The sequence below is a fragment of the Vitis riparia genome, chromosome 13 (assembly GCF_004353265.1).
Source record: "Vitis riparia cultivar Riparia Gloire de Montpellier isolate 1030 chromosome 13, EGFV_Vit.rip_1.0, whole genome shotgun sequence".
Classification (NCBI taxonomy): Eukaryota; Viridiplantae; Streptophyta; class Magnoliopsida; order Vitales; family Vitaceae; genus Vitis; species Vitis riparia.
The window spans coordinates 4,688,704-4,708,902 of NC_048443.1; the positions used below are offsets into that span (position 1 = coordinate 4,688,704).

Consider the following 20,199-nt stretch of genomic DNA (forward strand, 5'->3'; position numbering starts at 1 on the left):
CTACATTGTGCCTTGGAAGATTACATCTCTGTTTTTCATTCATAAATCTGGGTTTAGCTTCTTCCCTCTCTATTCATAAGCACAGGAATGACTCATGACAGATACTTGGTTAAGAAGACTTCTTTGTTTGTGAGTCTGTTTTGCTGATCGTGCTTTTGATATTTTCTCTATACTATTGGAGTTTGGTTTGGGTTCATTTTGACTCCCCAAGAGGAATTCTACTGGTGCCCTCCCTGTGTTATGGGGTGAGTAATGATATTCCTAAGGATTTTAAGAGAGAAAGAACAGGGGAAGGAATGTCTCATCAACCTTGCTGATTTCCCGGACCTGTGAACTTCTCATTTGAGACTGCCATTGCTTTCTGTATTATTAACGGCATCCCTGCCATGGTGGAAATCTCGTCTTCATCCTATACAAGATGTATCTTCCGTGTAGTCACCATCTTTGGAACCCGTTGCTGAAGCTTTCACTAAGTCAAATTGTGCTCGGTTTCACTTGTTGTTGCTACTGACTTTGCATGGAACAATATATGGCCAAGAAAGCTCTCAGGATTTCCACAGCAGAAACAAGGCCAAAGTGGGGTAACCTTATTTGAGAAGTGTATTCAGTAGAGAGAGAGAGGTGGCTTTGTCAGAGAGAGAAATTTAGAAGAAAATTTGAGGAATACCCGGAATCGCGGACTGAGTTGGAGACAAAAACGCGGGTGGCGAAATTCAACTAGTTAAAAAAATCTGAAACATGAGCTCCACGTCACACAGGAAACTGTGAAGGCACCAGCGAATGAGGTTTCAAATCTGGAAATTATCTAAGATTTTTCTTGATGGTGAGATTCAATGGATTTTTTTCTGGGTTGCAAAAGAAGCCAGTGCATGGTGAGGTTAACAGTTCGTTTTCTTCTTCAAGGATGGGAACTCCAAGGACTGACCACTCGGTGGGGTTAGAAGATGTATTTTGGCGGATGTGGATATCATGAACTATCAATTTGTCAAAATAAATTTGGTGGTTCCCATGGTTATTCGAATGTCAAAGAATTGCAAATCAAGAAGACTTTCCAAGTTGGAATTTACTGGATTTTTTTTAATCCTTGCGGCTATTCTGGTTTGTGGTTCAGAAGGGTTGAATTTCGAGGGGCTATGTTTTCTTTAGTTAAAGAAGAGGCTCAATGATCAGTTTAATCAATTTGTATAACTGGAATCCTAGTGATCATGATACCATGTGAGTGGATGGATGTGAATTGCACGGGAGTGGAGAAAAAGGGAATAAGTATTGGATGTGGACCCACCACACAAGTGCAATTATGGAAATTACAACACTTTCTCGCCAAGTGGAAAGCAATTGTTCATGTGGGGGGTATCAGGTATGAGTATGGAATTGATCCCAAAGGCTGAGGGTATGGCTCATTTCCAAGACTTAAAAAAAGAGACTAATGGGAACAACAAGATGATTGCGCGTGGTCCCCACCAAAATTCTTTATGCAAGGCTACTCTCCTTTTGCACCTTATGCTTGGATCTTCTTCATACTTGGAATTTCATGGCCAACTTTCCCACACCATCTCTCATGGACGTGGGCCCTTTTGCTGCATGGACATCCACCTATTCCATGTATGGCCTCCTCCCAAGGTGAGTTTTATTTTGCTATATTTTCTTTTCAAAATTTCCTCTTTAGAAATTTTCATAGGCGAATGAAATTCCAGATTTAATAAAATTCATGCTGCCATGTTTTCTTCTTGGCATGCATTTTTTATGATTTTTAAAATCATTTTCTCAAACACCTTGAGTTTTCAAATAACTCCTCATTTTCCAAGAGTGGGTTGGGCCCATTTGGACCTTTCTATAGTTTTAGTAAGTTGCATTTTAGGGACCTCATTGGGGGGGCCTCATTTTTAGCTCCTTTGGGCCAACAGTCAGGGAAATTTTTTTCCTCTTATCTTTTCTTGTTGCCGCAGGGGGACCACCTTAGGAGGCCACACCTAGCCAAAGACACTTTTGAAAATTGAGAAAATTATTTTAAATCAAGGAAAATGAGAAGATTTATTCATGTTTATTAAAAAAGGTGAGAGTTGGGAAAACTATTCTAAATCAAGGAAAATTGAAAATTTTTATTTAAAATTAAAAGAAGTTTAAAAAAAAAACTTATTAAATAATAGAAATAATGTAATAGCCCAATAAATAATAGAAATGATATAATTCATGAAACTGAACATGTTATGGCCGCACATTATAATATAAATCCCACACGAAATGTAATGACCACCATGCATCAATAATTCCTTAATCCTTAAATAATCAAATTAATGTCCTTTGGATGTTCGATAAAATTATAATAATAAAGGGAAGGTCAAGCTCATTCATTTAAAATGTTGGATCAAACAAAGCCAAACTAATTCTAACTATTCCACATTAATCAACGGATTACAACTAAAACTACAAAAGTGAAAACATGCAAAATATGGCACCAATTTAATTAAATCAATTAACTAAAGTTATATATATAAACAACTACAAATTAAATATTGATGCTTCAAAACTAAAATTAGCAAACTTTAAAACAAGTAAACAATAACATGAAATTAACCAAATTAATTAAATAAAATTATATACATCTACTAAATTGATATTAAATCCTAAATTAAAATAATAAACTTGGAGTATGAAACCAATTAAATTAATATAATAAATTATGAAACACACGTAATCTACATAAGTTGAATGATTGAGAACTAATTCAAAGGAGCACAAAAATATTAACATGGATCAACTATAATAACAATTAATAATTTTATGGGTAATATAAACTAACATGGATATTTTAAATAGCAACTAAAAATTTTAAAAATTAACATGAATCAATAAAATAAGAATTGATAATTCCAAGGATAATATAGATAAACATGGAATTTCAAAATCCAACAACAAATAATAAAAAAAATGACATGAATATTTAAAGTTACTAACAAATAATTTTACATAAACTAGCATGGATATTATAAACCTACATTGATATTAGCTTCCAATTGTTTAATTTTAAATTTAAAACAATACAAACCATTGACACCATGTTTGACCCTGTCAACTTGAAATTATATATATATATTTTTTATTCCATAAAACAAACCACTAACATGTTGAAAGTATTCCATGGCCGTATAAATTATTTATACTACATGAATTCATATATTTTAAAACGTAAACTAAAGCCCTAAGAACTAATAACTTTCCAAAGGAAACTCTAAACAACTACAAATTAATAAGAAACAATTCAAATTGATTTTTAAATATTCTAAAACATAAATAAATAAAACAAGAACTAATAACTTTCTAAAACAAATCCGAATGGCTTTCTTCAAACAAAAAAAAAAAAATGAAGGTCACACACTTTTCTCAATCTCAAATTCATTTTCTTTTAATCCAAAGATGATTAACAAAAGAAATGTGGCAGCTGCCTGTACTTCCCCACTCTCATTTTTCATTAAAAAAAAAAAATAGAACATGGGCACATTAACATAAACAACCCAATGGCCAGCTGTAACCATGCATGGCCTCACCTTTTGTATCCCATTAATTTATAATTTCCATGGCAACCACAGATCAATAGTTTCATTAAGTCCAACCACAAGCATTATTTCCATTTCATTGAACAACTGACCACATACTTCAATGTCCTTATTATTGTTATTTTTTACTTTAATCAACAACACCAACACCGAACTCATTATAGGAAACAGAAAGAATCTTCCATCTATGTTCAAGCCAATCAAACTCAAGTATATGAAAATCAAAATTTGAGACTTTAGAGATATGAGATATTAAAATAAATATTCTTCCAAAAACAAACATGATTTATTAACATTCCAAACTCCCTTCAAAACACAGTGAAAATGGTGGCCTTTTAGGCCCTTAAATCCTACTAGTTTATTGACTAACCTTTCTTTGGTTAATAATCTTATTGGCTTAGCTAATTGTGACAAAGAATAAGAAAAATATCTAACTATTGTACTAAAAGTTTTATTTATAAATTTCAATTGGTCATCTTATTTGCTTAGAAGCTTAAATATTTCTTACTTCACTATTTGTGTTCTAGGAAAAGTTTATAATTGATTTTACTCAAGATCATGTGAAAAAGGCTATAGAAGGCAAAATGGCTGCAAGATACAGAGATCACAGAAACAAGTGCCACAAGCATTTCAAGAAGTACCCAACAATAGCTTTGGCAAAGCAGAATCCATATAAGCATGTTAGTGATCAAAAGCAGTGGGATTGGTTATGTGATAGATTTGCCTCAGAAAAATTCCAGGTAAAGATTTCATCAAAATCTTGTTTGGTTTGCTTTATCATGTTTAACATGATATTATATTTTAATATTGATACTTTGATCTTAACTTTTAATCATAAAGCGACGCTCAACATTGAACACTGAAAACAGAATGAAGTTACCTTTTACTCATCGAGGTGGATCACGGTCCTTTGTACAACATGTGGAAGAATTGGTAAAATTAAGAGAAATTATGTTATTTTTATTAATGCTTTTAAATTGTTGATTACTGTACTTCACAAATGATTTAACTTTATTCTTTAGTTTAATGAGAAATATCAACTTTTATCTTTGGAAATAATTAGCTTATTAAATGCTTAATATTGTCTTTATTGTATTGAATCATGTGTTGGATCTAATATTTTGATTCCATCCTTTAACTAAAACTATTGTTATTATGTATAGATTTTGGTCATTAAAAGCTATGGTGCATTTCATTACAATTCCATACTCTTAAGACTTGGTATGAATGACAATATTAAATATTCTTCTACTTGCATGTTTTCGTTAGCCTTGAGTTTAATGTTCATTTGTAAAACAAATGTATGTCTATACAATGATCACTATGTTAAACTTGAAGTAGGATAGTCGTTTTTTATATATAAATATCAAATTCCATACTCTTAAGACTTGGTATGAATGACAATATTGAATATTCTTCTACTTGCATGTTTTCGTTAGCCTTGAGTTTAATGTTCATTTGTAAAACAAATGTATGTCTATACAATGATCACTATGTTAAACTTGAAGTAGGATAGTCTTTTTTATGATGTTAACATTACTTTATACATTAGAATAAGTCCATAGTAGCTATAATAAGGATGTATTTTTTTAATATATTTTTAGGATGCATTTAAGGCAATGAAATTGAATTGTTAAATTTATATTTTTGTTGCTTGTATATGTATGTTATTAAGAAAATAAAGGAATTGTCAACAACTTAAGTAGGTGTCAATAAAAACCATGACTAGAAGGCATGTATACTTGTAGCAAGAAGATTTCAGCTTTTACTAGTTGTGGTAGTGATTGCTTGGGAAAAAAATATGGACCATTTGTGATTTTTCAAAAATAAAGAAAGGCATATAGCCAAGGTACTATTATATTCATAACATAGAAGAGTTCTAGATATGACATGTCATGGGCTATGAAAATAGGCCTAGTATGGTCAAGGCATGTTAAGCCTTGACCATAGGGTTCCTTTATAAAACCAATTTTTGCAGCCTTCTTTTTTCAGTAGGTGTACACATTTGTAGAGATGATTTATCCCTTCAATATTGTGGATTTGTATTATACATATAGATCATTCAAAAAGATTAAGTTACATATAAATAACACAACTTAAGACCAAAATTAAAATCAAAAGAATTAATAAATCTTTTAAATTAACAAAATTAAACAAAAAATATGGACTTTGGTGAAATCAGGTCCATCTAACCCTTTTCTGATAGAGGTTTCTTTGGGTTTTTCTTTCCATCACTACTTTCATCCGGCTCCTTTCAAAAACCTTTCAACTATGTTTCACTTTTTCTATATCTCTATATGTATATATTCATAACTATTGTTTGAATTAGAGATTTTAAATTATTGGTTAATTTATGATTTTGGTGAATGATGAAACCTTGACCACTTGCAGCTAAGGGTTTGAATTAGATTGTGTATTATACCATGCTTTTAATTGAATTTTGATCTTTCCATCATTCTGATTTTTAATTTTGCAGATAGTTGGTATTTGTAGTGTTAGATCTAAGGTTTAGAGTTTTTCTACGTTTAGCATTTCACAATGAACTTATTTGGCCTTTGTTGATTACTTTGATCAATTTTTATACTTATTTGCACATACCTTTCATGTCATGCAACCAAATTGTATATTTTATGTTCTATCTAATATTCTAGATATGTTTCTTGATTTGTTTTCCTTTTAGAATAGGGAGTTTGACTTGTAAATTTTATAATATGCATTTTTTTCTTTATACAAAGCATATATATTTGTTTCTTTCTTTTTAAGTGAGTCAATTTATTATAAATATCATAATTTTGGCTAGAAAAATAATAATATAACAAAAATTAGATTATAATACAACATTCAAAAATGACTTACTTTATATTACAATAAACATAAAATAAAAATCTGGTTGTTTAACTTGCATAAGAGATCTTTCTTGTGTGACTCATGAATTTTGATCACCATGGATGCAAATTTATTTGAGAGGTTCTATATAGTTTATTGTTTCTTAAAATTATATTTATATTTTTTTTTACTCATTCTTCATGTTGTTATCTAGGCACGACACACCGGACAAGCGCCAGGACAAATAGAACTTTTCAAGTTAATGCATTGGACTTCTCAAAATGGTTGGATAAACCAAGAAGCAGAGGCTTCTTATGTAAGTTTTCCTTATAGAATCTTCAGCTTGCTTATTTTTTTATTTAAATATGATTTTCAATTTGTTTCTAACTTGTAGCTTAAGTAGGTCACTATACAAAATTGGTTTTTCACATTATGTAATTTTTTTATTTTCATTTGACTAAGTTTAAAAATGATAGATAAAAATGAATTAAATTGGTCTTATTAAATTTTGTGATTCTATATATAGTAGGAAAATTTTATGAAATTCTATAGAAATTCATATGAACCTTCCAAAAATTTGCCATAGTCATAAAGAACATGTATGAAACTTAAGCAAATTGTTTTTTTCATGAAATTCTATAGAAATTTATATGAACCTTCCAAAAATTTGCCATAGTCATAAAGAACATGCTATGAAAAAGTTTCAATTTTTTTTTTCATGAAATTCTATAGAAATTTATATTAACCTTCCAAAAATTTGTCATAATCATAAAGAACATGCTATGAAACTTAAGCAAATTGTTATATATATATTCTCTTTTTGCAGTAAATTATAGTTGAATTAGCCAAGTTGCCTATTGAAAAGATTTTATTTAATTAGTTTGTGTTTTACATTATTTTACATTTTTTTTTGTATTTGTAGGAAAAAATGTTAGAATTGCAAAAACAACCAGTGCCAGAAGGTGGTCAAGCCTTGAAAGAGGCTGAAATATGTGTTCAAGTGTTAGGGTCAAGATCGGGATATATCAAGGGCTTAGGTCATGGCCCTCGACCACCCTCATCCTCATCAAAATCTACACATAAGTCACATCGAGAGATAGATTTGGAGAATGAGCTTAAAGCAACACGAGAGCTTTTACAAAGTCAAGAGACTCGAATCCAGCACCAGCAGTCCCAGATAGCTCAATTAGCTAGTTTTGTTAGTGAAATGCGCCAACACATGCATATTCCAGGATCAAGCTCAAGAAGTTCATCTCCTTCAGATGATACACCACTTATGGATTCTTAGTCACACTTCATGGATGATGATTGACATTTTCTCCATTAACACTTGGTTTGGAGTTTTTTTGGACATTATCTTTCCTTGACATGTATATATGGTACTTTTGTTTACTGCATTATTTTTTTTTGGATGTTATCACATTTTGCAAATGTGTTATTTTTGTGGCCACATTTTGCACATGTGTTAGTTTTGTTATCACATTTTGCATATGTGTTAGTTTGCTTGCACAGTTTGCACAGTTTGCTTGCTACATATCAATCTTTACTATTTTTTATTTTTATTTTTTTATGTTATCACATTTTGCACATGTGTTTGTTTGCTACTTTTCTTTTACTTTTAGAACTTATGACATTTTACAAATGTGGATGTTAGTGCTTACTATTTATTTATTTATTTTGTATATGTGAATATACCAAAACTCTTTTGCATTCAATGGAATATTATCAATTATTTATTAAAGCTTTGTTGTCATATAATTTATTTATTCATTTGGAGTTTTTAATTATCAATTATGTAATAAATTAAGTTATAACAAAATTTAATTGTTTAATTAAGTTTTATAATTTAAATTTAAATTTAAATATTGGAATATATCAATTGAATATATTAAAATATGATGACAAAATTATTATATACATATAGACAAAAGTTCATATGTTAAGAGCCATTTATTTATTTTTTTGTTAAAATATGACCTGAACTTCCAACGGGGAAATAAAGTTTTGTTTCAAAATCCATTTGGCAACAAAATTATAATTTTGGTCACTGTATGTGTCTAATTGGCGACAATTTAATTGATTATCGAGAATTTTTAGCAACAAAATTTTGAACATTTAACAACAAATCTTTTCGTCAAAAAATATTATTGGAGACAACAAAAAAATTATGTCTCTATAAACTATTAGAGGCGAAACATTAAATTTGTTGCAAAAACTTTTCGCGACGAGGATAAGGCGACGTTCATGAAACAAAAAAAAAATTTGTCGCAAAAATGTTTTTGCGACAATATTAACTTTTTTGCGATAAAATAATTGTGTCGCTAATAATCATATATCTTGTAGTGAATGAGTTATTCTGATAACCTTGCCAAGGGAGACTACACAACTGCAACAGCAAAAATTGTTGAGGATCATTCTAATTTTGTGATTGGTTTCATTTCAGTTAATCTGGCATCATGGCAAGGGGGGCCAGGAAATCCAGCATTCATCCATGCAACCCCTGGAGTTCAAATGGTGACTGATGGTGATGCATTGGGACAACAATATAATACTCCATATTCAGCATCCAACAGAGGGAGATTTCTTATTCGGTTCTGAAGTGACAGCTATAGTAGTGGTCGACAATGTTGACTTGGACGGAGGATTTGGGGTAGGTTCCAGGCAAGCTTTCTTCGAAAGAGAAGGATTGACAGTAATGGATTCGGACAGACACTTACGGTGCCTCTTGTGGAATCTGGTCCTCAAGTTGGAAGCCATGTCCCCTCCTCTTCCTCTTCCTCACAAATAATAGGGGGCACAGGTTGCATAACCCCTGCTTCTGGTTTGTCTCTAGAAGATGAAGTTGACGATGAATATGGGAAGACAGGAGGTGGAGTCCTCGCCTTTTGAATAGGATGAGCCATAGTCTTTTTCTTCTTCTGAGCAAGTGGATGGACAACGGAGTTGGAAGACGGATATCCAGCAACTGGCACTTACCTCAATGTCCCTTTTGGCGTTTTTTCTCCCATTCCTTTGAACGAGCCTGGCGTGCCTCAGAATCTGCCAAACGAGCAACTTCGTAGAAAGGTAAATCCTTCAACACGAAGTGTTCGCCAAGCACCAGAGACGAAGGGGTTAGCCAGGGAAACACAAGAATGATAAACGACTTAGGACTACCAATTAGTGCCAACAGGTTTTTATCCAAGAAGAGAACTTTGTAAGCCCATTCAGCAGCGTCTATTTCGAACAACATGTTGAGACGGGCAAATGAAGCCTTTTCCACCCACTTTACAATGTGTCCCCGCCTCTCCTTACCTGCATTAGATGAACAGAAAGATCGTGAGTAGATTCACAAAAAAGAGGAAATAATAGCAAGGTATAAAGAAAGTGACAGAAGCATAGCTTACTCGGAATCTTCAACGAACATTGTGGAGAAAAAACTCTGTCTGGACCCTCATTTGAACCACTCCAAGGCTCGGACACCAAAACATGCCCCTTGACCTAGCCTTTACATGAATTTGGAAGACCAATCACCAGTTGGAGGGAAGAAATATGGGCTGACAAGCTGAACCTTTCATTTTGGCTCATTTTCAGAGTATAGATGAACAAGACTTCCAACAGGGAAAGATCCAACTAGAAGAGCATATCCAACACGCTACACCCTATCAATAACCGGACAATATTCGGACGAAGAAAAGCTAAGAGGATTTGTGTGAAATGAAGGTATTGTTTGAAGAAGGAAGGAATAGGTAAACAAAGCCCAGTAGCAAACCACTCCTTGGTGAAATACATCATGTAGTTCGGAAGGTTAGCAGAGAATAGAGCCTCACCATCAGTTAACTAAATTAGGATAGTGTCCATAATGTGAAAATGAGCTCAAAATTTTTGCTCGGATAAGACGACAATTGGACGCTTCGGTCTAAGGTGTCCGACTCTAGTATTTTTTTGTCCACTCTGTTGAGGCCTTCCGTTGGTAGAAACAACTTCCCCCTTTTCCATTAGACTAAGTGGATCTAGGCTGTGTGGAAACCTGCTTTGGCCAATCCGCCTTTCAGCGTTGCTTCAACAATACAAAAATGTGCCTAGACAGACCATAGTCCGAACCTAGACGAATTTGGCTATCAAAACTTGCAAAGCAAGTCTCCTAGCCAATGATAAAGGCAGAGTCATGCTCATCGCCCCAACGTGACGACAACAAAAAGCATGAACCAATGACATAAACACAATGACGACATAAAAGCAAATGGGGACACTGAAAAACCCTAGATTTGGATATCGGTACACCTGTTTCCTCCCCCAAATGAGCAATAAGAACGATCAAGAAAACATGAAAAGAAAAATCCAGAATCTAGACATCAGTATGTCCATTTTCTCTCTAAACGAACAAAAATAACACAACCCAAGGAACAATTGCAAACATAGCAAAAGAACAAACAGACGGTAGAAAACTTACCAAAACCAAAACTGAAGATGCTCTCTAGCGAATAAGGGTTCCTACGGCGGCAAACCAATTGACAACGGTGATGAAAGCAAAAAAGAATAGCCGGTGGCAAGACCAATGGCGGCGAAAGAGCAGCGCAGGCAAGAGAACTTTGAAACGGGAGAAAGTGAAAGGTGACCCAAAAGTGTGGAACTTTGCTATTTATAGGGAACAAAAAACCTAGGCACTCCAAGGGACATGCCGCCTGGCAATGCTTTCCAAAGCCAAATGAAGAGACACACCGCCTAACAACCAGCCTTGATTGATGTGACACATTATTAAAACCCTAAATGACACGCATTCCTTGGTGCCCAAAAACTTGAAAAAACAGATAATTTGTCCTACCTCAACCCGTCAGCTACCCTATCAAGCAGAGGCAAACGAATTAGAGGGCATTGTGGGGAGTGCTTTCCTCTACATGGCCTCCCCAAACTCAAGACCCTTTGGTCGACCAAGGTAAGTAGATAATCTATTTAGGATCACTCTATTTGGGCTAAGATAAGCTTCATCTGGCGTAAGAGGTGAGAAGATTTCCTTCTTCTATAATGCCAGATGGAATGAACAGACCAAGTCGACTAGGACTTTTAGACAGGCAAACCAACCCAGTCGAAGTTTTCAGGCATTGAACAAATGATTATCACACTTGATGCTCGAGCGATGGCCTAGATGACATTTATACCCAAAAGTCAGTTTCAATTAGTTGTTACACACAATGAGCGATCTTAACAAACATAAATGCACAGTCAACTATATGGTCTGAGATTCTTGCACGACAACTAGCAAATAGCACCAATCAGCAACCTTTGCTTGGTATGATTGCCCAATCCGCACTGAAATGATGGTGTTGACTGTCTTAATAAGGCTTATTATCTGCCCTAATGACAATCATCACCGCAAGAAGGGCATGAATGCACAATCAATGTTGAGACAATGGTGCCATCTACTCTATAAAAACCCTTTAAGAAGCATGAAAAACATATGCGTGTACATAGCCATTCAAAACAGTTGGACTCATCTTTATTAATTTTTTACTTAAGCTTCAGAGGGGCGTGCTCGAACCATCTGTCCGAACATCCTTTTGTGCAAGGAATAAGATCTTTGATTTCAGTGAAGCTAGACGAACCTGTATCCGATTGGCACCACACCAACAACTATGACCTCAAAGAAATTTGAAAAAGTTTATAGGCAAATTATAGAAGAAGAAACTTCCCCAAATGGACAAGAATTCTATCGATCATGGCAAAATAATTTTGAATTGGTCAACTCCACCTCTCATGTTAGCTCTTGGTGTTCTTAAACTTTTAGGCTATGTTTGGCTTTAGAAAATTTGAAGAAAAATGGAAGAAAAAAATAAGAAGGAAAACCATAAGAAAAGAAAAATAAAAAAGCTACTTCAACTCATCTACCTTGTTTTAACTCTCATATATACAGATTAAATAATTTAAAAATATATAAATTTTTGGCTAATTTTAATTTTTTATATGTTCTTTTATATTTTATATAATAAAACAAAACATGAAAACATTTTTTTTAAATATTTTTTCTTTTTCTTTTGGCAAAGTCACTAAATATGTTTTTTAAGGCTTTTTTTTTTCCACATTTACTTTATACAATATTGTACTTCAAACAAGTTTTGTAATTAAAAATACCTAAATGAAATCACTTATAATGATTAATTTAAAAAGGTGTAGCAAACCATTTTCAGGTGTTGAAGCACCAATGGGAACGTATTACTACCTAAATGGGATAGATTACATATTTTGGGTTTTTTTTTATAATAAATTTAAGAAAAATGAGAGTGATTGATGAGGTGTGAAATTCAATTTTCACAAATCAATATACGATGAGTGTAATAGAAAAGCACTTAAATAAGGTTATTATTATGTTTGGTTCCTAGAAAGTACTAAGAAAAAAAAAAACTAAGAAAAATAGTTTTCTTATGTTTAATTTCACTATGAAAAATATGAAATAAAATAAAATATAATTAAAATTAGTTTAAAATTTATATAGTTTGAAATCATGTAATATTAATACTACCATGGAAAAACAAAAATAGGCAATATGAAAAAAATAGAATAAAAAGATATAAATTTATGTGAAAAACCTTAAATAGAAAAAATCATGAGCAGAGGAGAAGGAAATTCATTATGTCGAAAATTGGTACAAGATGAGAGAAAAACAAGCGATTGCGACATAGGCATAAAACATCAGAGACTTGGCTTATGATGTGGAGGACATCCTGGACGACTTGGCCACTCAAGCTTTGGGGCAGCAGTTGATGGCGGAAACTCAACCCAGCACTAGTAAGAGTCTTATCCCTTCTTGTCGTACTAGTTTCACTCCAAGTGCTATTAAGTTCAATGATGAGATGAGGTCCAAGATAGAGAATATCACTGCCAGGTTGGAACATATTTCTTCACGGAAAAATGATCTCCTTTCAACAGAAAAAAATTCTGGGAAAAGGTCCGCCAAACCAAGAGAAATACTACCCACCACTTCTTTGGTGGATGAACCTATTGTTTATGGAAGGGAAACAGAGAAAGCAGCCATAGTCGACTCCTTGCTCCATTATCATGTGCCAAGTGACGATTCAGTCCGTGTCATTGCCATAACTGGCATGGGAGGCGTGGGCAAAACTACTCTTGCTCAGTTTGCCTACAACCATTATAAAGTGAAGAGTCATTTTGATCTAAGAGCTTGGGTTTGTGTCTCTGATTATTTTGATGTCGTGGGGGTAACCAGGACAATTCTTCAGTCTGTTGCTCCTGATATGTCCGATGTCAACGATCTCAACGGTCTCAACCAGCTTCAAGTCAAACTGAATGATAAACTCTCTGGAAAAAAGTTTCTTCTTGTTTTTGACGACGTTTGGAGTCAGGATTGTAATAAATGGAACCTTTTATACAAGCCAATGAGAACTGGAGCAAAAGGCAGCAGGGTTATTGTCACCACTCGTGATCAAAGGGTTGTACCAGCCGTCCGAGCCAGCTCAGCTTATCCCCTCGAGGGGTTATCAAATGACGATTGCTTATCTTTGTTTGCCCAGCATGCATTTATACATCCCAGAAACTTTGATAATCATCCACACTTGAGAGCTGTCGGCGAACGAATTGTGAAAAAGTGCAGGGGACTACCTTTGGCTGCAAAGGCCTTAGGAGGAATGTTGCGCACAGAACTAAATCATGATGCATGGGAGGAAATACTCGAAAGCAAGATATGGGAGTTACCAAAAGAGAATAACAGTATTCTTCCAGCTCTCAAATTGAGTTATCATCATCTTCCTTCTCATTTGAAGCGCTGCTTCGCTTACTGCTCTATATTTCCAAAGGACTACGAATTCAATGTGGATGAATTAGTCTAGCTGTGGATGGGAGAGGGATTCCTTCACCAACTGAACAGAAAGAAGCAGATGGAGGAGATAGGCACCGCGTACTTTCATGAATTATTAGCAAGGTCTTTTTTCCAACAATCAAATCATCATTCATCACAATTTGTGATGCATGATCTTATTCATGATCTTGCTCAATTGGTTGCTGGAGACGTATGTTTCAATTTGGAGGACAAATTGGAAAACGATGACCAACATGCTATTTCTACAAGAGCTCGTCATTCATGTTTCACTCGGCAAGTTTACGAGGTTGTTGGAAAATTTGAAGCCTTTGACAAAGCGAAGAATCTACGCATGTTAATAGCAGTACCAATCACGACGCCTCAAGATTCATTTACTTTGTCCGGAAAAATATCTAACCAGGTGTTACATAAGCTAACAATGCCAATGAGATACTTGCGGGTACTATCTTTGACTTTTTATGCGATAAAAGAGCTACCAAGTTCGATTGGTGAGTTAATACATCTGCGTTATCTCAATTTTTCCGAATCTACAATACAAAGTCTACCTAATTCAGTGGGCCATTTTCATAATTTACAAACGTTGATATTACGTGGTTGTTATGAACTTACCGAATTGCCTATAGGGATTGGAAACCTGAAAAACCTTCGGCACCTTGATATTACGGGTACACATCAATTACAAGAAATGCCTTTCCAATTAAGCAACCTCACAAATTTGCAAGTGTTGACTAGGTTCATTGTGAGCAAAAGTAGAGGGGTCGGAATTGAAGAACTCAAGAATTGTTCGAACCTCCAAGGAGTGCTTTCTATTTCTGGGTTGCAAGAGGTAGTGGATGTTGGAGATGCAAGAGCTGCTAATTTAAAAGATAAAAAAAAATTTGAAGAGCTGACCATGGAGTGGACTGATGATTGTTGGGATGCACGAAACGATAAATGTGAATTACGTGTCTTGGAGTCCCTGCAGCCTCGTGAAAATTTAAGAAGGCTCACAATTGCATTTTATGGTGGATCCAAATTTCCAAGTTGGTTAGGCGATCCCTCATTCTCAGTAATGGTGGAACTAACTCTCAAAAATTGCAAAAAATGCATGTTATTACCAAATCTGGGTGGACTATCGGTGCTCAAAGTTTTGCGTATTGAAGGTATGAGCCAAGTTAAAAGCATAGGTGATGAATTTTATGGAGAGTGTACGAATCCTTTTGCATCTTTGAAGGAGTTGAGGTTTGAAGATATGCCAGAATGGGAAAGTTGGTCTCATTCTATTTACATCAAGGAAGATGTGGGAACATTTCCCCATCTTGAAAAGTTTTTGATAAGGAAATGTCCAAAACTGATCGGGGAATTACCGAAATGCCTACAGTCCCTAGTAGCGCTTGAAGTGTCACAATGTCCGGGATTGATGTGTGGGCTTCCAAAACTTGCATCTCTCCGTGAATTATATTTACAAGAATGTGATGAGGCAGTGTCGAGAGGTGCTCAGTTTGATCTTCCATCCCTCGTTATTGTACATCTCTTCGTGATGTCAAGATTGACATGTTTGAGGACTGGATTTAGTAGATCCTTGGTAGCCTTGCAAAAATTGTCGATATACAATTGTGATGGGCTGACATGTTTGTGGGAGGAGCAATGGCTGCCTTGCAATCTTAAAATATTGATGATAACTAATTGTGCTAATCTGGAGAAGCTGTCGAATGGATTGCAAACTCTCACACGTCTTGAAGAGCTGAAGATATTGGGATGCCCCAAACTAGAGCCATTTCCTGATTCGGGTTTCCCGCCAATGCTAAGACGTCTTGAGTTGTTCTCTTGTGAGGGTCTAAAATTGCTGCCTCATAACTACAACATGTGTCCGCTTGAAGTCTTGACGATTTACTGTTTTCCATTTCTCAAATGCTTCCCAAATGGTAAGCTACCCACCACACTCAAGAACCCTCATATTGGGGATTGTCAAAATCTAGAGTCACTACCAGAGGGGCTGATGCACCACAATTCGACCTCCAGCAGCAACACTTGTTGTCTTGAAGAATTGGGGATAGAGAATCGTTCCTCTCTCAATTCCTTTCCAACAGGGAAGTTACCCTCCACTCTCAAGAACCTTTCTATTACGGGATGCACAAACTTGGAGTCAATGTCAGAGAAAATGTCACCCAACAGTACAGCCCTAGAGTATTTACGACTTAAGGGGTATCCAAATCTGAAAAGCCTACAAGGATGCCTTGACAGCCTTCGGCAGCTGAGTATAAACGATTGTGGAGGTCTGGAGTGCTTTCCAGAAAGAGGCTTGTCCATCCCTAACCATGAATACCTTGAAATTAAGAGATGTGAGAATCTTAAATCTCTAACACATCAAATGGGAAACCTCAAATCTCTGCGCAGCCTGACCATATCCCAATGCCCATGATTGGAGTCCTTTTCGGAAGAGGGTTTGGCCCCCAACCTAACATCACTTGAGATCAATAACTGTAAGAATCTGAAAACGCCCATATCTGAGTGGGGCTTCGACACCCTGACCACTCTTTCTAATTTGATTATTAAGAAAACGTTTCCAGATATGGTTTCCTTTTCGGTTAAAGAGAGTCATCTTCCCTTCTCTCTCACCAGCCTTTTTATCGATGGAATGGAATCCCTAGCCTCCATGGCTCTCCGCAACCTCATCTCTCTTTGATTCTTACATATCTCAAATTGCCCTAACCTCCAGTCCTTAGGGCCGCTTCCTGCAACACTTGCAGAACTTTCCATCAATGGTTGTCCTACCATAAAAGAAAGATACTTAGAGGAGGGAGGAAAATATTGGTCCAACGTCGCCCACATCCCCTGCATTTCTCAAGACCGTCCAAGTATGCCCATTCGCAGCTTAGTTCCAATTTCTTTTATTTTTTACTTTTGAGTTTTTGTTTATTTTACATTTTTCTATCTTAATGCAATTTTGTAACCAGGAGGTGTCTTTCGATAGTTGTGGCTGGATTGAATCTTAGATCACTCTCCCTTCCTTAATTTCAACAAGGTATGTTCAGCAATTCAAATTTTCCCATCTAAATTTTAAAATTGTGAGAATCTTCTTTTCTCATCTATCTTATTTCCTTGTTCTCTAAAATGTTTCTAGTGCATTTCTCTTTCTAGACGCACCCTTACGCCAACAAACCTCATACTGTTCTATGTAAGAAGTATAAAAGAGCCAGATGAAATTCAAGTCAACACCCTTTATTCACATGCTAGTATGTTGTTCTCAATTATTCATTCGGTTGCAACAATTTTATTGTGGCTTAAGTTTGCTCTTAAGAAGATTTCTGGTTGCACTTGCTTGGTTTACTTCCAATTGACCTGGGTTTTTCTTTCAATATTTCAAACACATTTGCTTATTTCTATTCCAACAATTTGATGAAACTGGTTTTAGTCCATGGAAATGGTACTGGCTTCTTAATTTATCAAATATTTAAATTAACATGTAAATATGATTGGCCTAAGATTTTCACATCCCTATGTAGAGGGAAATAGCTAGGTTTTTAACACAAGAATCAATTTCAAATTGGATTTTATTTTTCAATCACAAAAATGGAATCAGAGACCAGCCCATTATTAAGCTACTCCCATAATTCCATTAACATCAGAATAATAATCTCAACTCCCTAATTTTTCTGCACATGTAGAAAGACAAAAAGTGCATTTCAAAACTCATCACAACTCAAGGTTTTTCCCTTTTCCCTTTTTATTTTTTTTAATATTTTAATTTTGTTCATTAATTTTTTCTTTTCCATTTTTACGTACATTACCAAGGTTGATCCTTGATTGTTCAGGTGTTCCGTAATTTTCTGGAAAGGGGTTGCCCCATTGTTTTGTTTGGGTTCAATTGTGGGAAGCTTGAGACGCCTCTCTATGAGTGGCACTGGTGCACCAAGCCTTTACGGATAAAAAATTCATTTTGCTTGTTCCTCTAACTTCAGGTAGGCTTAATTTTTGCTGAAAGTTTCTTCAAGTGTTATTGATCTCAAGCCATGCTAAGCTTTGGTCCCTTTTGCTGAAGGAAGAGCTGAACGCAACACCTAGTGCTTGAAATCCATAATTTTCCTATTGTGAGACAAAATTGCTTAAAGGAGAAAGGAGAAAGTTTGGATCAGTATTGCCTACATCTCCAACATTCAGCAACATGACCTCATTGGAAATATGAATTTATATTGAATTGTGTTATTCCTACTCTAGAAGTTGAGAGATAAATCATTCTTTCCTTCAGCCAGGTATGCTTGACTAACCACAGATGCCTAAGTCTGTTTTTTCTTGGTCTAAATATGGGGTTTCACTTCTATAATTAATAGAAACTTCTTTTCTACATGTAGGAGGGAGAAAAATAATGTAGTGGCAGACTGAGTTCCTAAAAAAAGTATGACGGTATGTTATTGACTCAATCATAGTTGATAGTTTTCCTTTTTGTTTGTTGAGTAGAATTCATATGTTTCTTTGTTGTGTAAATCATAATTTTCATGCCATTGTATTTCTTCCACTAGCTCAAGTGCTTCTTAATTAGAATTTCAATGAGCACTTTTATAGTTCATTGTTTATGTAAGTGTTGAGGAGCATTTCACATTGGGGGCAATTATCACATTTGGAATGCTTGGATAGGCAAATTCTATTCAATTGGGCTAACCCTTTTTTCCCTTTTTTTTTTGGTACTTCCTGAATGTAAGGTGGTAGGTGGTGGAAGCTTGATGGATTTTCCATACAATGGCTTTTCTGCTAGTTGATGGCATAAAAATGAAAGGATTTTTTACGCTTGTGGCTCTCGAAGAAGAAATCAACTTAAGGACGTCAATGTTGTGCTTTTACATTTGCAGTGGCTAAAGCAAAATCAATTGTCTTTGGTTTTGGTGCTTAGTATAGAATGTAAGAAATGTGAAACTTGTTTTCTCCTTAGACATTAGTTGCAGATGTTCCTACAGGATTTGGTTCTCTGGTATGGTGATTTGAATATTTTTATTTTCTTAAAAGTTGTAATACTTTAGTTTTTTTTTTCCTTTTTTTTAAAAAGAAATTTGCGAGAATATTGTAATTTCCTTCTTACCATAGTGGATTATTTCTATATTGGCCAGTGGTTTTTCCCTCATTATTAGAGGGTTTTCCATGTAAATGTTGGTGTACCTTTAATTTCATTCCTTCCACAAATGTTCATTTCTTGTGTCATAAACTTTTCTGTCTTAGAGGATGAGGGGCTAATGACACAACTTAAAATGAAACCATAAACGTATATGTTAGGTGAAACTAGAACTTCAACTCCAGTAATCAACACAATTCGAAGCTTAACCCAAAATATAGTTGTCTTGTTAGTGTTGCTTAAGTTACTTAGGCTAGTGAGAGAAAAGTTAGAAAGTCTAGAGCCTGTTTGATTATGAAAATGAGAACTATTTTCTATTGAAAATAATGTATAAAAAATGAAATAAAATATTTTTTTGTTAACACATGAGTCCCAAGCTTATTTCGTCATTGTGTATCTGAGATGTTCTCTCAGAAATGGTTTCCTTTCAAATGATGAGTGTCTTCTTCCTACATCTCTCACCTCTCTTGGAATCTGGATAATGGGGTTCCTAGCCTCCTTGGCTCTCCAGAATTTCACCTTTCTGAAACAGCTAGATACCATCATGCGCGAAATGGAGCCTAAATTTTTTAATAATGTGGAGGAGATCTGATTAATGGATTGCAAACTCTCACGTGTCTTGAAGAGCTGCAAATAAGGAGATGCCCTAACCTAGAGTTATTTGCAGATTCGGGTTTGCTGCTGATGCTTAGACAGCTTCAGGTGAGTAACTGTAAGGGTCTAAAATGGTTGCCTCGCAACTACAACTCATGTGCCTTGAATCCTTGGACATTAGTTACTGTCCATCTCTCGTATGCTTTCCAAAGGGTGAGCTACCCACCACACTCAAGGAATTATATATCGAATGTTGTGAAAATCTAGAGTCTCTACCAGAGGGAATGATGCACCACAGTAATTGTTCGTCTCTCAAGTCCTTTCGAACAGGG

General features: G+C 35.0%; 2 protein-coding genes and 1 long non-coding RNA gene across 4 annotated transcripts; all 3 read left to right on the forward strand.

Annotated features, from left to right (window-relative positions):
* Positions 1 to 8,726: 8,726 nt before the first annotated feature.
* Positions 8,727 to 9,269, forward strand: LOC117927967 (uridine 5'-monophosphate synthase-like). Its single transcript, XM_034847705.1, has 2 exons — positions 8,727 to 8,894; positions 9,042 to 9,269. Exons 1-2 carry the CDS (start codon positions 8,727 to 8,729, stop codon positions 9,267 to 9,269), a joined length of 396 nt encoding a protein of 131 aa, XP_034703596.1.
* Positions 9,270 to 13,049: 3,780 nt separating this feature from the next.
* On the forward strand, positions 13,050 to 15,067 carry LOC117928608 (putative disease resistance RPP13-like protein 1). Its single transcript, XM_034848536.1, has one exon. The coding sequence runs from the start codon at positions 13,118 to 13,120 to the stop codon at positions 14,198 to 14,200; it is 1,083 nt and encodes a 360-aa protein (XP_034704427.1). The 5' UTR covers positions 13,050 to 13,117; the 3' UTR covers positions 14,201 to 15,067.
* A 647-nt stretch (positions 15,068 to 15,714) lies between these two features.
* Positions 15,715 to 19,269, forward strand: LOC117929124. 2 transcript variants are annotated; one of them, XR_004653698.1, is made up of 6 exons: positions 15,715 to 17,027; positions 17,127 to 17,194; positions 17,985 to 18,131; positions 18,212 to 18,422; positions 18,522 to 18,573; positions 18,870 to 19,269. It is a non-coding gene; the product is annotated as an uncharacterized LOC117929124 (long non-coding RNA). The 2 variants fall into 2 exon arrangements; XR_004653699.1 differs by having other exon boundaries at positions 18,216 to 18,422.
* The last annotated feature ends 930 nt before the right edge of the window (positions 19,270 to 20,199 follow it).

Bases quoted from the DNA above. Each gene is read 5' to 3' on its own strand.
- LOC117927967 (XM_034847705.1), top strand. From the start codon at position 8,727: ATGAGTTATTCTGATAACCTTGCCAAGGGAGACTACACAACTGCAACA. The intron at 8,895-9,041 runs GTGACTGATGGT...GGTAGGTTCCAG, and splicing joins CAACCCCTGGAGTTCAAATG to GCAAGCTTTCTTCGAAAGAG.
- LOC117928608 (XM_034848536.1), top strand. From the start codon at position 13,118: ATGGCGGAAACTCAACCCAGCACTAGTAAGAGTCTTATCCCTTCTTGT.